Source organism: Salminus brasiliensis, chromosome 22, assembly GCF_030463535.1.
Source record: "Salminus brasiliensis chromosome 22, fSalBra1.hap2, whole genome shotgun sequence".
Classification (NCBI taxonomy): domain Eukaryota; kingdom Metazoa; phylum Chordata; class Actinopteri; order Characiformes; family Bryconidae; genus Salminus; species Salminus brasiliensis.
This window is the reverse complement of record NC_132899.1, coordinates 23,702,591-23,720,348: the sequence shown is the minus strand read 5'-3', so window position 1 is coordinate 23,720,348 and position 17,758 is coordinate 23,702,591. Positions and strand designations below refer to the sequence as shown.

At 39.7% G+C, this 17,758-nt stretch overlaps 1 protein-coding gene across 2 annotated transcripts; it reads right to left on the bottom strand.

Moving 5' to 3' along the window:
- Positions 1-54: 54 nt before the first annotated feature.
- Positions 55-14,911, bottom strand: lcmt1 (leucine carboxyl methyltransferase 1). 2 transcript variants are annotated; one of them, XM_072666664.1, is made up of 11 exons: positions 14,514-14,911; positions 12,576-12,667; positions 12,299-12,420; positions 11,494-11,570; positions 9,747-9,808; positions 9,505-9,607; positions 6,295-6,415; positions 4,584-4,685; positions 4,011-4,102; positions 915-1,012; positions 55-215 (listed from the first exon to the last, which is right to left on the bottom strand). In XM_072666664.1, the coding sequence occupies exons 1-11, from the start codon at positions 14,597-14,599 to the stop codon at positions 193-195; spliced, it is 978 nt and encodes a 325-aa protein (XP_072522765.1). In that variant the 5' UTR covers positions 14,600-14,911; the 3' UTR covers positions 55-192. The 2 variants fall into 2 exon arrangements, with proteins under 2 accessions (XP_072522765.1, XP_072522766.1); XM_072666665.1 differs by lacking the exons at positions 55-215; positions 915-1,012 and adding an exon at positions 1,031-2,190.
- Between the last annotated feature and the right edge of the window lie 2,847 nt (positions 14,912-17,758).

The window sequence follows — 17,758 nt, the reverse complement described above, 5'->3', positions numbered from 1 at the left end:
AGCTTGGTGATTCCAGTCTCGCGTGTGGAACACACTCACTGAGCACAAAGGGAATTTGAGGGAGACAGAAATACAGTGGTCTCATCTTTTATTGACGTCACACAGGGGAAGAAGTGAGTTAGAACGACTTCCGTTGATTCATGTTGACCTTGGCACAAAGAGGAAACTTCCCAAACCAAGTCCGCATCACACTCAAAAGCCAATTTGCGAAATGCCTGGAGAAAAGAAAAGAGGAGTCACTAAGACAGTTCTGGAGACATTCAAAACATCTCAACTGACATTTAAAGGTACACCAAGAATGAACACATACATGTGTTTAGAATGAATACGCTAAATGTCCAAATGTCTGTGGACACCCCTTCTAACAAATGCATTCAGCTACTTTAGGTTGCCCCCACTGCTGACACAGACGTGTATATGCACCAACACACACAGCTTGTGTGTGTGTGTTGAGCCCTGTAGAGAAACAATACCAATTAAATAGGACTCTCTGTGGCACATAAACATGAGCCTGTTGGCACCATGTCTAATGCCAAGCATGGGTTAGAGGGGTTGTGGAACTGTGGAGCAGTGGACCTCTATTCTCTGGAATGATGGTTGGTGCTCCATCCAATACTTTTGGGATGAGTTTGGGATGAGGTAGGGTGGTGATCATCCAACATCCTGACCTCACCAACGCTTTGTGAGCGTCCTCACAGCAATGCTCCAAAAGTTAGTAGAAAGCCTTCCCGGGAATGTTACTCAAAAGTTACTACAAAAGCAGGATAAATTCTTTTTAGTACCCTTGATTTCAGAAGAAGCGATAAATAAGCCGGTGTCCCAATACTTTTGTCCATATAGCGTATGAACGGCTACACAAATACTTAGTAACACAATCGCTGACTTTTGATGAAGGTAGGAAAAGTTAACCTTACCCAAACTGAGCGAATCCTTCACTGCCCAGCAGATACTGTAGTGCTGTAGAAGCTGGTGGAGCAGTTCCTTTTCATCTAAAAACTCCAGGCGTTCAATTCTGGAAAAGCAATGGCTCTTATGAAAAATAAAGGAATTGCTCAGGAAAAAAATTTAATTCATATGACTGACGTATCTGACGTGCGCCACTTTTCTTTTAGAGCAAGAGATGCTAGGCTAACGTTGCAAGCAAACACTGGGTTTAGGCGATCACCAAACACCTCTCATTTTAACAACTCAGCTTTGCCCAGAGTTTGCAAAGATTCTGGAAGTAGAAATGTTTTAAGATGAGAGAAAGATAAAGTTGTTAAAAAGTTATGACTGCAATTTTCAAAAGATATTGGTGGTGGCAGATATTGTTTTAATGAATTGTTTTTTTAGACTTGTTTACATGGCTTTTCGATTCGATTTTCAAATCCTTTTTATACATGTTGTCCTACTCCAAGCTCTATAGGCTTGAAAGCCAACTACCAATCAAGTAAATCAGGTGATGTGCATCTCTAATATGTAATGAGAAGGGGTGTGGTCTAATGACATCAACACCCTATATAAGGTGTGCTTAATTATTAGGCAACTTCTTTTCCTTTGGCAAAATGGGTCAGAAGAGAGATTTGACGGACTCTGAAAAGTCAGAAATTGTGAGATGTCTTGCAGAGGGATGCAACAGTCTTGAAATTGCCAAACTTTTGAAGTGTGATCACCGAACAATCAAGCGTTTCATGGCAAATAGCCAACAGGGAAATCAAGCGTGAAGCTGCCAAGATGCCATTTGCCACCAGTTTTGCTATATTTCAGAGCTGCAACGTTACTGGAGTATCAAAAAGCACAAGGTGTGCGATACTCAGGGACATGGCCAAGGTAAGGAAGGCTGAAAAACGACCACCTTTGAACAAGAAACATAAGATAAAACGTCAAGACTGGGCCAAGAAATATCTTAAGACTTATTTTTCTAAGGTTTTATGGACTGATGAAATGCGAGTGACTCTTGATGGGCCAGATGGATGGGCCCGAGGCTGGATCAGTAAAGCTCCACTCCGACTCAGACGCCATCAAGGTGGAGGTGGGGTACTGGTATGGGCTGGTATCATCAAAGATGAACTTGTGGGACCTTTTCGGGTTGAGGATGGAGTGAAGCTCAACTCCCAGACCTACTGCCAGTTTCTGGAAGACACCTTCTTCAAGCAGTGGTACAGATCTGAACCCCATAGAGAACCTGTGGTCCCTCAGGAAATGTGAGATCTACAGGGAGGGAAAACAGTACACCTCTCTGAACAGTGTCTGGGAGGCTGTGGTGTCTGCTGCACGCAATGTTGATCGTAAACAGATCAAGCAACAGACAGAATCTATGGATGGAAGGCTTTTGAGTGTCATCGTAAAGAAAGGTGGCTATATTGGTCACTGATTTGTTTTTGGTTTTGTTTTTGAATGTCAGAAATGTTTATTTCTACATTTTGTGTTGTTATATTGGTTTACCTGGTGAAAATAAACAAGTGAGATGGGTATATATTTGTTTTTTATTAAGTTGCCTAATAATTCTGCACAGTAATAGTTACCTGCACAAAAAGATATCCTCCTAAGATAGCCAAATCTAAAAAAAAAACACTCCAACTTCCAAAAATAATAAGCTTTGATATTTTTAGTCTTTTGGATTGATTGAGAACATAGTTGTCGTTCAATAATAAAAAGAATCCTCTCAAATACAACTTGCCTAATAATTCTGCACACACTGTAAAACATTTCTTCTTCCAGGATCTTAGCAAACACTTCTCCATAAATACATGCCAAAATTCTAATTTATTTGAAAACTGAATCATAAAGCTAAGTAAAAGTCATTAAAACAAATCTGCCATCACTAATATCTGTAGTAAATTAGTCATAATAATTTAAACACACAGGTTTTTCTATACAAAACAAATAACGGTAACAGTTTACGTACAACTGAATCCATTTACAGTTTAATAGATAATAAAGATGAAACGGTGCACATTATTCAGAATGTGTGTTAATATAGGAACAGAGTGCCTGAACATGTTTTTAAATACCCTTGACTTTAGATGCACTGAATGAGCAGGTGTCCCAACACTTCTGTCCATATAGCGTATGAACGACTACAAAATGATTTAGTAACACTCTCACTGACTTTTGACTCTCCCAAATTGAGCGAATCGTTCCCTGCCCAGAAGATACTGTAGTGTTATGCTCATATGTTAATGTTAATAGGTTAATGTTGAGCTCGACAATACACTCATTTTTAGGTTCTATACAAATCAATATTTTATAATTATTAATTAGATTGTGGAGAGTATTGATTATATTCCAGATTGGGTGGTGGAGCTATCCTAGCACAGAAAGGATATAAACATAGTAGAGGCATGGTAGTGTGTTAGTGTGTGCTCCACTGGTACTGATGTACCAGCATTGTTAGGGTGTTTAGCCAATTTAATAATTTAGTGTAATTCAAATATGTTTGTAGGGCTCTTTTTACAGTTCTTTAAGTTACAGTGCTCCACTTGTAAACAAGCCAAGCGGGACAGTGGCAGGGGAAACTTTCTAAGCCTCAAAAGATATACAGCTAATTTATAATGACATGTAGGAGGTGTACAATAGGAACATAAATCAGTGGTCTGTCTTGTACATCCACACATTTGCTAAATTGGCAGTTCTTTATTAATCCATCCACTTGGTACATTTTTCCTATTCAACGTATGTTGCTACCACCACCATGCTTAACAGTTGGTGCAGCGTTCTTAGGCCTCTGCCTCACCTGTACACCCTCCAAACTAACCTCGAGCAAGCTAAGCGGGACAGAGGCAAGGAAAACTTTACAGTAACATGTAGTAGGTGTACAGTAAGAGAGTACATGAGTGGTCAGATAGTACTTTTCTATTGATGGGTTAGAGGGGGGCTGATGAACTGTGCAGCAGCAGATCGGCCAATTTGCATATGTTTGTGGTTTCTGGCAAAATAGCAAATGTGTGCATGTTTATGAAAAATGAGAAAGTCTGTACTTCTGGAGTTGAGAAATCAGGGATCATTCATGGCTGTTACTTGTGGTGTACCTGCTTATGTCATCCTGAGGAAGCAGACTATAGATTGCCATCATGTCTAGTGCATTCACACTCTCCCATCCGGTCGACAGGAAGCGTTCCTTCTGTAAACGGATATCACGCCTTGTAACAATCAGTTCTTTCTAGCCCACTTTAAAACAAAAGCCTTACTTTTAGGTTAAGCCCGTAATAAAAATTCAATGAAAGCATTTAAAGAAAGTGAGGGCCATGACGTTATCAGTAGTTCCTTACAGGGCTGGTGCTGGTAAAGCTATCTTTAACCTTCAGGGATTTTCACTGAAACGGCTTGTGTGGGACTTGGTGAATTAGCAGCAGCTGCTGCACTACAACATTTAAGTTTCACAGCTTTGTTTGTCTGATTTCTGACTACCTTTTGTACACTGAGCCAGTAGTCAGTAATGTGATATACCAAATATTGTTGTACAAAATCCCCAAATTTATGGCTTTCATATCTAGGTTACATTAGTAATAATCAAACAGTGAGATACTTCATAGATTTTACATGGGGTAAAGGTGATCTAACAAAAGGTTAATGAAAAAATGGGGTAATGGGAGCGTCTTAACCTGAGAATCCAAAGACTGGCACACATCCACTCCAGACAGATTACACTGCCGTCTCTGCAGATTCTCAATCATAATCTGACCGAAGCGGTCAGCCATGTTCACCTGTAGAAGCAAAAAAGTGGGTCAAAACACAGTACACATACTTTTATAGCTCGAGGTTATGCTGAGGCAGTCCTTCTTCTTTATTAATCCATCCACTTGGTACACTGTACCTGAACCACGTACAGTATGTTGCTACCACCACCATGCTTAACAGTTAACAGTGCAGCGTTCTTGGGGTTAAACGCCTCACCTTTACTCCTCCAAGCATAACTCTGGTCACTGGAGCCAAACAACTCAATCCTTCTTTCATCTGACCATAAAACATGATCTCCTTCCATGTTCTTGGCAAAGCAGCCATTCCTCCTACATACTAACATACTGATGATTTTGGAATCTGCAGTTGTTTAGAACTGGCTCAGAGAGACCAAGAGATAAATCTATGATCATCCTTCTTTCCCTCTGTACTGTATGTGTTGGTCAATCCAATGAGTGCTGTCAAACAAACCCTTTTTATGTGGGCACAGGGATACTACCAGCATTAGCCAATTATGATCACTTCTGGGACGTTAAGAGGCCATCACAGCTGAGGAGACATTCTGGAACACAAGTCTAAATTCATGTATGTATAAATCTTAATCCTGTATGTATAATTTTAATCTGGGTTTAGACCTGTCACCTTTTTTTTGGATGACAGACTATCCCAGAAATAATTGTGATAAATAATATTGTTTTATTTCATGTTGCTCAATATTAATAACAATAATATTGGCACAGCATAACAATGTAATTATACCATTTTAAGAGAACTGAACTTTTAATAATGAGAATATTCAGACATAGGGAATAAAATATAAAAAATGTTAAATAAATAAATTAATTGGCTCCACTCACTCGTTCTGTTTAAAGCCAAAATGTTCCCACACCGAAGCTGTGGACTCCATTGAAACACCAGAATGATGTCACTTCAGATGAGTGGCCAGGCTCACGGCCATATAAAGATGGACTAATCGCCTTCTGTACTGTCAGTGGCTGCATAGTTTTACACATTTAACAGCAGCTTTGGCTGAGTTTAAGTGAGGGTTCCTGTTTGTTTCCCGATAGAGTACAAGCTACAGATATCTGTGTATTGCTTGAATAAACGAAAAGACTACAGCAGTAGTCCACACAGCTTATCTGTGGTTCACATGCTTGACAAACTGTATGTGTGTGTGTTTGGGGGGGGGGGGTCCGTTTGGGGACACCACCACCTGTCGCAGTCCGCTCGGTGTGTCTTATGGATACATTGGTCACTGTGCGCACTGCACCCTTTTCCTACACATCTGCTCACAGACTCAAGCTTGCCTCCAACAGAGAGTAGATGAGAGAACGTGACTGGCTAAAATATACACAAGTAAACACAATGGGAAATATTAAGGGCAGCAAAAACGATGGAGGCCTTGTCCATATATTTTATGATGTCAATAACGTGATTATTATGACAGTCCCTCAGAAAAAAACAAATAGTTTGAACTTGTGCACCAATTTTATGTTCTCTTATATTTACGCTGTTTATGGTCACTCATTCTGCCCCAGAAAAGCAACACCTCCAAGCAATCACTGAAAGCCCAATACTGCCATAACATAATATACAGATTCTACACCAGCCTTACTGTGCATACCTGCATCTCACCTGTTCGTAGTTGATGAACATTGCAGTGTGGAAGGTGTCTGCTGCCCAGTGCACCAGTTTGGATGACTGTTCAGGGGTCATGTACACCAGCACACATTCAGACATAAACAGCGTAGGTAACCTAAGTGGAGGGAACATAAAAACACCTCAAGGTAGACGATAGTTCAACGACATGCAGGAACTGAGCCAGCAGATGATAAGGCATCTTCAAGGCACTCATTACAGGATTAAAAAAAGTGCTATAGAAAACAAACAGCAATAAGTTCTGACCACAGATGGTGCGATAAAGTGGTAATAAATAGTTCTAAGGGTTAGAACTATGAAATGAATATGGCAGTTATATGTTTTTTAAAAATGGTGACAAGCGCTAAATGGTGCTTGCTAATAATTAATAATACAGTGTTCTACTGTATAGGAAGTCATGAGCTAGTGAAGCTTAGTCTCTTATTTCTTGTAAAACGTACAATGATGGGACAAGAAAGAAGAGTCTCAGTGACATAGACTGAAGCCAATCCCCTGAAACCACACTGAAGGCTAGAAGGTGGACCGGACCTCAAAGGAAGTTAAAATAAAAGCAATTGATGCAAGAGTCCTTGAAAACAAGGCCACCGATGTCGTAGACATGCTAAGTTTATAAACTTTTCCAAGACACATCAGTGGACATCAGAGAAGATGATCACTTCTTGACGCACACACAGACACTTTAATGACTCCCTGTTGCACCATTGTTGTCAAGGTCATCAGCGGGGGGATATTTAACTAAACAATAAACATGCAGAATTATATCAGGCAGATGTACACAACCAAGCCCAGAGTATTTATGGTGCCAAATCTTCCAAATTCATTGTTCGGAGTCAATTAAAATAACCATTCAAAACATGATTCAGTCACGCACAGCGGACCTTCAAGGGCTTAACACAGTCAATATACAGTGGTATGAAAAAGTGTGGGCACTCCTGATAATTTAAATGCAGTTGAAATGAAAGTGAAATGAAGTTTATAGGATTTACAGAAAGTGTGCAATAATTCATAATTCTTCTCAAAATTAGGCAGATGCATAAATTTGGGCACCCCAACAGAAAAATGACATCAATATTTAGTAGATCCTCCTTTTGCAGACATAACAGCCTCTAAACGCTTCCTATTGCTTCCAATGAGGGTCTGGATTAGGAAGGTATTTTGGACCGTTCTTCTTTTCAAAACATCTCCAGTTCAGTCAGGTTTGATGGTTTCCGAGCATGGACAGCCCCCATTAAATCACACCACAGATTTTTTAATAATATTCAGGTCTGAGGACTGAGGCCATTCCAGAACATTGTACTTGTTCCTCTGCATGAATGCCTTAGTAGATTTTGAGGAGTGTTTAGGGTCGTTGTCTTATTGAAGTCTTATCCAGCCCCGGCGCAACTTCAACTTTGTCAAGTTGAACATTGTTCTGAAGAATCTGCTGATATTGAATGGAATCCATGCGTCCCTCAACTTAAATAAGATTCCCAGTATCTGCACTGGCCACACAGCCCCACAGCATGAAGGAACAGCCACCAAATCTTACTGTGGGTAGCAAGTGTTTGTCCTGGAATGCTGTGTTCTTTTTCTGCCACCCATACCGCCCCTTGTTATGTCTGAATACAATACCTCAATTTTATTTTCATCGGTCCACAGCACCTTATTCCAAAATGAAGCTGGCTTGTAAAGCTGTGCTTTAGCATACCTCAAGCGACTCTGTTTGTGGCGTGCGTGTAGAAAAGGCTTCATCTGCATTACTCTCCCATACAGCCTCTCCTTGTGCAAAGTGCGCTGAATAGCTGAACGATGCATAGTGACACCATCTGCAGCAAGATGATGTTGTAGGTCTTTAGAGCTGGTCTGTGGGTTGACTATGACTGTTCTCACCATCCTTCTCTGCCTGAGAGTTTTCTTGGTTTGCCACTTCAGACCTTAACTAGAACTGTGCCTGTGGTCTTTCATTTCCTCACTATGTTCCTCACAATTAAAACTGACAGCTGAAATCTCTGAGATAGCTTTTTGTATCCTTCCCCTAAACCATGAAGTTGAACAATCTTTGTTTTCAGGTCCTTTGTGAGTTGTTTTGAGGCTCCCATGTTGCCACTTATCAGAGAAGATGCAAAGAATAACCTCCTTCTCATAATTGGACTCACCTGTGTATGTAGGTCAAGGGTCAATAATCTTACAAAACAAATTTTGTGTTCCAATAATTAATAAATAAAACGACAAGGGTGCCCAAATTTATGCACCTGCCTAATTTTGTTTACATAATTATTGCACACTTTGAAAATCCTATAAACCTCATTTCCTTTCTCAAATATCACTGTGTTCCTCTGCTATATGATATATTTAACTGAAGTGGCTGATCCGAACAGCCAATGATTTGTAAAGGAAAATCATCAAAATGATCAGGGGTGCCCAAACTTTTTCATACCACTGTATGAGTCACAATATCCTAGATCCTTCAAGTAACTAAGATATTATTTACATATAAATGTGTTTGTGTTTATTGGCTTTATAAAACATGAATCTTATACATTAATAAGTACAAATAAAATGTATACAGAAAGTGTTGATTTTACATCACTGTGTTCAGTGCTTAGTGAACTGGTGAAGGAGATCAACACATCCATGCCGTGCTGCCTGGGGGGCGTCAGGGAGAGACCAAGCTGGGAACCGAGCTTTATTCTTTAAACTAGCTCACAAGATCTCAACTAGAGCTGGCTGATATTTTATCTTAAAGAGCACTGACCAACTGCATGTTTCATTACACACCATGTAAATAATGCTGTTTAATCAGATGACGAAGATCAGATTTTGAATAGAAATCACTGCACTCAGTATGGGCAGTATCTGAATAGCAGCTTTTAAGAACCTGCTGCTACTGATGTTAAACTAATGCAATAAATATTGTGTATTGTAAAATTGTCTTTAAATATCATGATACTTTATTTTTTCCATATCGCTCAGCCCTGATCTCAACTACTTCCTTCAAATTGAGAAATTCTTGTTACTTTTTACTGTACTGATCTGGAGTTTAACAGCCAAGATTAATAATGTAATAACGTAATATATATATATATATATATATATATATATATATATATATATATATATATATATATAGTTACTATAAGTAAAACCTTGTACATTTTCATAATTGAAATCATTTAAATCTGGGGGAAATTACATTTCAAAACTTACTCTGTATTTATCTGGAATTTCCGTAGCTTATCCTCTAAACTTGAGATGTCTCTGAGATCAGCGCCAATGATGCAATATCTGTCTGAGTCCAAGCTGTGACCATCTGTCAAGGACACATAAACAATCACAAAAGCAGGTCTTTACACTAAAAATGGTATGACCCTGTATTGCTTCTTTATTATTATTATTATTATTATTATTATTATTATCATCATCATCATCATCATCATCATCATTATTACCTAATAGGAGAGAATCAGCTGAATGGGTCTCGATCAACGGCTTTGACAAAGGAGGTTTTGTTCTGTGAAAACGAAAAAGCTTTGTGAACTTCTCTAGTACATTAGGAAAGTGTCTACACAGAGCAAACTGCACATATAGACCTCTGCAGTTATGTGGCATGTGCATATTAGGAACTGCACAAATCTGCCAGAATATTTATTTGACTGAAATGTGTGGGATTCTTGAAATCTTGCTGCTGTGTACCATTATATAACAATACCAGCTACATACACTGTACTCTAGAACTGCTAAAGACACGTAACTAACCTCGGTTAACAAAGCTTTGCTTATCTGTATGGGGTATTTTGCTGAGGTTGCCAGTCCTATGATGTTAGTTCAATGTTAAAGTGACACTGGCAATTTTTGACAACCCCATTCACTTCTGTCATTCAGAAATCCAGCTTACACCAAGAGTACCCGATGTCTTCCGGCAGAACACCGACTACAGAATGGCCACATTATTAAACTTCACAATGCTCCGCTCAGCTTCGTCTACAACAGTGTCAGTCTGTAGGGATGCAGCTAGAGCAGAAACTACCGCCCTAGGAGTTGGAGTTAAAAGTGGAAAATCCTCAAGAAGCCCATAGGACGAGCATTTTGCTTGTTCTGACCAATCAAATCAGTGGAAAGGCAAGCCTTTAGTGATAAATAGAGGACAGAACACTCACAGTGTTTCAGTCACTGAGTACTGAGCTGTATGACTGCACAAACTGAAAACCTCATGGCAAAATAACATGCAGCTAGCTAGGTTAGACAACATCATCCACTTATCTTCTGATGCTAAAAAAGCTAAATGACAGTTAGAACTACTGTTGTTTGGTAACAGGGACGAGTATGAGCAGAAACAGCCTTCAAAAAGCTCAGTGTTAACCTCCAAGCTTTCGTAGAACAACACTGCTCAAATATAACTCAACTGTGATGCTTCCCAAAATGCCAAACAGCCATAATCTTTACTTGGCCTCTCTAAGGGAAACATTTTCTCAGTATCTTTACTAGTTGAGTTGTGAAGGATCAGAAGATGAGAAGATTTCAAGACATGAATATCTAATGGAGAAGTTTGCTGCAGTCCCAATAAGGAGCTACAATTCAATAATGCACTTGTCCCACTAGAAAAATCCACCAGGACAAAAGAACCCTCCACACAACTCCGAAAAAAGGTTACTGAAGAAAAAAAAAATTCCCCTGGAGTTCAGCTAAATCCATCATTAAGCCACCAGGAGACATATGACTATTCTAAAGAAGTTAAAAGCTTTAGCAGCTGCGATGGAAAGGACTCTGCATATGACAACTTGGAGAGGTTTTTATATATTGGTAATTGTGTCCTTATGGTGTATCTGTAGCCAGAAATACCGTCCAGTAACCAGTGACTGGACGTTCCAGTCACTACACTACAACTACACTACAATAATACATATACTAGACTACACCAGTTTTATTTCATTGACATTACATTGTAAAAATCTGTTTGCAGTTGTTTTGGGGTAACAGAGTCCTTTTGTTAAATAATAATAATACATAAAAAATAAGATTATAATTATAAATCAAATTATATTGACCCTGGCTCTGTACATTTTAACTAGCAGAACAGCACATGGTTAAACTGAGACTATGCCTCCCTCTACAGGCATCAGACTAACATGACACATCTTAATGAACCATAAAAAATTAAAACAATATATAAAAAAAGAAAGATGTTCTACACCTTACTTGATATGATGTATTTTCCTGGCAACAATCATGGGGAAGTCAACTTCAAAGTACTTCTTCGGCAAAGTGTTCTCAGTCTAACAATGAAAACAGGCAGGTTTCAGACCAAAAAATGCAGAGCTGGTCAGAGATCATTAAAAATATATATTATAACCTAGATAAGACGCATAAAATACATGAAATCATATTCAGAGCAAGTTACAACAAAGGCTAAAGTTGTCTGAAAATCTTTAGATAGTACATGTTTGATCAGACACCTGATAAGATATTTGTAGACATGACTCATCACTACAGCTCAATACTGGGCTTTCGAGACGTTCGAACAGAGCGTGGTGTTCTACTGGTTATGCTTTTCTACTGTTCGATGATGCTTGTGTGCAATTGAACACATACGTGGGAACAGGCACTCATTAAATTAGCTAGAAATAGTGGCTTTGACCTCGTTATTTGGCTCCCTACTCACACTTTAGGACACTAATGAGCCTCAGATATTTTCTAAGCAACATAAGCCTCTACCTGTCCAGTACTTTCTCCTTTTGTGGGGCAATGGTGGCTCAGCAGCTAGAGCACCGGGTTATTGATAACAGGGTTATGGGTTCGATAGATAGGCTCAGCAAGCTGCCACTGTTGGGCCCTTGAGCAAGGCTCTTCACCCACTCTGCTGCCCAGGCACCGCAGCAATGGCTGCCCACCACTCCGGGCATGTGTGCTCACTGTTACAGTGTGTGTGTGTGTGTGTTTGTGTGTGTGTTCACTGCACAGATGGGATAAAGGCAGATCTAACCAGATTTTGAGTTAAGCGTACCTTCAGTCTCCAGAAGGTGGTGTCCAGTCCTGCCCCAAGATTGACCACCTGGCAGTCACACTGTGTCTTCTTAAGGAAAGCATCCAGCAGGTGGTTCACTCCTTTTACACGGGCATAATAACCTAAAGCAGAATTCAGATCAGAGAAGCAAACACCACCCGATTCACGAGCTGAGCCACGAGATGAAACAAGGCTTCTTTTAACAGATGCAGAGGGAATTATTTGAAACGGATCTAAACAATGTCTGTAGTGTACAAACAGAATAAAGGTAGATTACCTCTGTTGATCTCTGGTGCCTTGCGTTCTCCTGTCTGCCGCACAAAATACTGTATGTATGGGTCTGTCCAGTAACTTTTGCTGGTGGCAAATCTACAAATAACAACAAAAAGAAGAACCATCAGTGCTTAGGATTTAGCAGATCTCCATTATACCATTATATACATATAACATTAGTGAGGCAAGTTAGTAACAACTGTCATAGTAAATATACAGGACAAATATACATTATTATTATATGATAAAGAACAGTATTATTACATATTATGACAATAAAGAAAGCTTATAATAATACAACCATTTAAAAACTCAAATAAAAGTCCAAAACAGCATATCTGTATTAGTAACTACTAATCGACTTAGTCTGCTAAAATCAATGACCAAATTAGCTGTCAATTAATTTAACCTTGATAATAAAGGTCACTAATAGTAGTAACATAAAATGTCTATAATTATTGTCTCACATTTGTCTCCATTGTTTCTTTTTTGCTGAGCCAAACAATTATGGGAAAACTGGTTAAGGAAAGCTGATTTGCTAAGGTTTTTAATTTTACTGCTGCTACTTTACACATTCTTGGATTAAAATGTTTAAAAGGTAAAAGGCAGAGTTTTATTTATCTTTTATATTAGCAGGAAAGTTCATTGGAAAATGTTCATTTCTATTTTCTGTCTTTATTGTTAGTTAGCAAATGTATAAAGCAACCACACACTACATTTAAAAGCTGATATAATAGAATAACTGCTGATATATTAGAATAACTGCTACTGAGAGTAAATTAAAATTCATTGCTGAAATAATAATCAATCACTATCACAATAGTTGGTTGTTGAAGCCCTAATTGACTCTCTCACTCAACGTTCTCTTATTTATTCTTTTTATGGAAATCACTAAAGATGAAAAAACATGAAAACCATGTTACAATGTCTTGCGTGAGACAATCTGGCTTTTGCACATATTTTAATTGTAAGGTTTCACAAATTGAGACTTTGGGTCGTACTTTTTGTCTTATAACAGTAGTGGAATTTTTTTATTTATTTTATAACCATCAATAAGAGGGTTTTTTTTTTCCCTGTGTATGAAAAAAATTACTGTTATATAGAACCACTGCCTTTACTAAAGAACCCCTTTTTGTGAGTCTGAGTAGACTTTAAATGCAGAGCAGAGCTCCACAAAGTAAAGCAAACGCTTCAAATTCAAGCTGGCAAAGAATTCAACATTTAATACTTTCAGTAGTTTATTTAAATAACCTACACTCTTAAAATTAAGCATTAAGTATATAGATCCCATAAATACAAGCATGACAACTTAACGAACCATCAGCATGCTTTAATGATGCCCACCCCCCTGCACAGGGTCCCACTACTGTCTACAGAGTCCAACGGCACTTATTCCTAAGACTGTGTCAGCAGGCCAACATTTGACATTTGACCTCATTTTAAAAGAGGAGACTGAAGTAAAAGCAGACATTTGAACATTGTGATAGTTGGTATCAGCATCGATACTGAAATCTAAATTCCACTATAAGCACAGGCCCAGTTTCTGGGGAGCAGGAGTGGGGAGCTCCAGTCCTGAGGGGCTGAATTCCTCCACAGTGTGTCAAATCTGCTGCTCAAACACACCTGATTCAACCCAGCAGTGAATGGCCGGGTTCAGCTGTGCGTTTGTTCAGGAAATCACCAGACTGTGCTGAAACCCAGCTCTGCAGTCGTAAAAAGATGAGAGACCTGCCCCCAGGACCCCAGCACCATCTTTTGACAACGCTGTAGCCACGCTGTGAGAAAGCAGACAGCGCGTGTGTTTGCTGGGTTAGAGTCTATCGAGCCTATGACCCTCAGCTCATGAGGGAAGATCTGTGTTTATGATCATATTCAGTCTCATCTCAATGCAGGGTGCTTTACTGGAGTGAAAGTAACGCTGGATCTCAGGTTCTCCGTCTACCTTTTGCACGTCGACGCATCGTCGCATGTCGCTCTGACCGCTTCATCAGCAGTGTCACTGTCAGTGAAGGGCGCCTGGGACGCCATGGGTGTAGATCTGCTGATTTGCTTCTTCACATCTGAAAACAACTGTCTATCTATCTCTCTCTCTCTCTCTCTCTCTGTGTGTGTGTGATCAAGAACTGAGCTAACGAGCTACGCACACACTCGTAACGCTGTCATGCTCCAGATCAGCGATCGCCTGCAAAAGTCCAAACAATGCAGTAAATAAAGCACATCGAGTTACAGGTTATTAGTGAAATAAACAACTATAGAAATGATCTGAACTGCTGGATATTTCACTCGATCTCCACTCTCTCGTCCATGTTACACTACCACCTCCGCCTCTTCCTCCTCCTCTTCTTCTGTAAATGCGTGTGTTCGGTGTCGTTGACAGCCTTCTCTGTCGCCACCTGCCGTACGTTTGCGTTATTGTAGGCATGCGTTAAGAAAATACAGGGCCCTTAGCATCCATGTCTCTTGTGTTTTACGTCTCCCCTGAGATTTCTTTGGCTTGGAAAACAACACAGAACTTTATATGACAATGTATTAGCCTGCCTTCATGTCTTTAACCAGGCGGTTTTGTTCCTGTGCCTTTAAAGCAACGCTTGCTAGTGCGGACCACGCCCTGAGATGGAACGGGAGGGCGGACTTGGCCTGAAGTCCAGCCCGGCTTTCCTGTGGACTGTGAGTGAAGCCGGGGGAAAGGAGAAGACTGGGTGGAGGTGGGTGCGACGTCTGTTCATCATGGGAGTATATAAGGGCCTCGAGGGCCAGGAGGAGCAGTTTGGGCATGGTCTTTCTCCCAAAGTGGGGTTCTGTCAGCGCCACTCTGCTACTGCTCTATGTAACTTTGGTGGAGCTACTATACCGTCTATACGAGTCCACATGCTTCTTTCCCTTTCATATGCCGGTTCAGAATCTCTCAGCTTGTCAACAAATGCACATGAACAGCTGCCCATTAGGGGGGCGCTCAAAGCATGATTTGTATTTATGACGGTTGTGTAAAAGTGAACTACATTTCTCAACTGTAGGAGGAGCACAAGAGCAAATAATATCAACTCTTGCATAATGCTGTCTTAAGGATGCCAAAGAATGTCAAATTGTCTTTATCTTGGCGAGCATGAACCTCCGACACCGTTGTCTGCCAGACTGCCAGAGGAGAGAATAACAGCTAACCTGACCCCATTGCAATATCTTTAGCTAAGAGCACAACGTGCCAACTGGACACAGAAAGAACAGCAACACTATCTAGTAAGATTTGGGAAGAATTACACAAAGTTCTTGTTACAGTGCTACAAGCTAATGTAGGCTGTGAGCCGTAAACCAGCATAAAGCAGAGCTTATCAGTTTTTTCCTATGATTCCACTTTGTGGCAAAAATAATAAACCACATCTAGGCTCCAAAATGTCACTTTAATGATGACTGCAGTCTCCGAATTATTCAACCCCTTCATGATAAGCATCTTTAGTGGTTAGTAGAGCAACCTTCTGCTGTGATGACCTGCTGCAAACATAATGCACAGCCAGACACCACTCCAGTTTACTAATATTCTTTAATACACCTTCAAATCCCACCAGAGATCCTCTATGGGGTTTAAGTCAGGTGACTGTGACGACCACTCCAGAATCTTCCAGGACTTCTTCTGAAACCAGGCCTCGTTGAATACTGAGGTATGCTTGGGATCATTGTCCTATTGGTAGGCCCCAAGCTTTGGCTCCCTCATTCATTTTCCTCACTAAAGGCAAGGATTTCCTGATATTTGATTGAATCCAGAAGAGGCAAAGCAGCACTGAGCCACCTTAGCATCGTTTTCTCAGCATATGCGTCTTTCTTTCTCCACCAGACATACCGCTGATCCATAAGCCATTTCATCACTCCACCCCAAACTATGGTTTTGAGCAGACTGGAGCCGACTGTTCTTGAGCTTTTGATTTAGTAGAGGTGTGCAGGCATGGAGACCTTCAGCGTTCAGGCTACACTTTAATGGACAAACTGACAACTCTGTGCCTGCTGCCCAAATGCTTGCAGCAGGTCTTTTGCAGTCACTCAAGGGTTTTTGACCATCTGCCTCCTCAGGAATCTGGTGGTAGTCAGTGATGGCTTCCTCCTTTTGCCATTGTTCCTTCAACTTTGAATTGTGAACTGCGCTTCCAGCGGGATCTCTAGGAACAGTCAGTGCTTTGCTCTCTGTTTGTATCCTTTTCCTTGTTTGTACAAGGCAGTGATCTCTTCTCTGAACTTTCTGGACAATTCTCTTGCCATATTTCTAACATGGTATTTGATGGGTTTTTATCTCAAGCACACCTGATGCTACTTATGAAGCCCAATGTGAAGCAAATGTGTGTCCTTATGATGGATAAATAGATACTTTATTGATCCCAAGGAAATTTAACAGCCAGTAGCAGTTACACAATACAGCACAGTAATACAAAACAATAATAAGGGTGATACAGTACAGAAAAGGGATTCTACTAATTAAAAGTGGTGTTTAGTGTTGAATGTGGAGAAAGCACTTGTTCTATTAGTTGTGTTGAGCTATTTAAATTGTTCTTGTTTGATTGATTTACTGCAAATAGCTGAAGGTTTGTACATTTTGCTAATAAACCTAATTGGGGCTAAACAATTTCAGTTGCAATAGGTAAATGCTCTATGTTCTGAATGGCTGCTCTGTATTGTGCCAACTTCAGAACTAACTGCTTTTGGACACTATGGGCTGGGGAGTAAATGCTGTTTTTAGAAAAGGTAAGTGTTCACACACTTAATCAAATTAGATGCACAGCATAATTAATTCACCATACTACCCTGATTGATCTACTGTGCTAATTGACTGAATACTTCAATGGTCATAAAAAGAAATAAAACTATACTTACAATTAGTTACATGTCTGCTTCATTTTCCTGAATATCCATACTTTTAAACATTAACATTAATTCCACTTAATAATTTAATTGTTTATGCTATACTATAGAGAAACTCTGGGGTATTTACAGTGGCGGAAATAGGAATCAAGGGCTGCCTGTCTACAAAACAAATAAAGCCATTTTATTCACTATCCTAAATAACCAGAGAACCTACACGCATCATTTCAGTTTTATATGTAATAATACAAAAGTATGTATTATATTATGTATTGTTGTTGTGTCGAAATAATTTTATAAAAAAAAAATATTCACCATGCACTAGGGATTTGATTTGGGCACTTC

Bases quoted from the DNA above. Each gene is read 5' to 3' on its own strand.
- lcmt1 (XM_072666664.1), bottom strand. From the start codon at position 14,599: ATGGCGTCCCAGGCGCCCTTCACTGACAGTGACACTGCTGATGAAGCG. The intron at 9,608-9,746 runs GTAATAATGATG...TGTCCTTGACAG, and splicing joins AGCTGATTCTCTCCTATTAG to ATGGTCACAGCTTGGACTCA. The intron at 4,686-6,294 runs GTGAGATGCAGG...TTGCTTCTACAG, and splicing joins TGTTCATCAACTACGAACAG to GTGAACATGGCTGACCGCTT.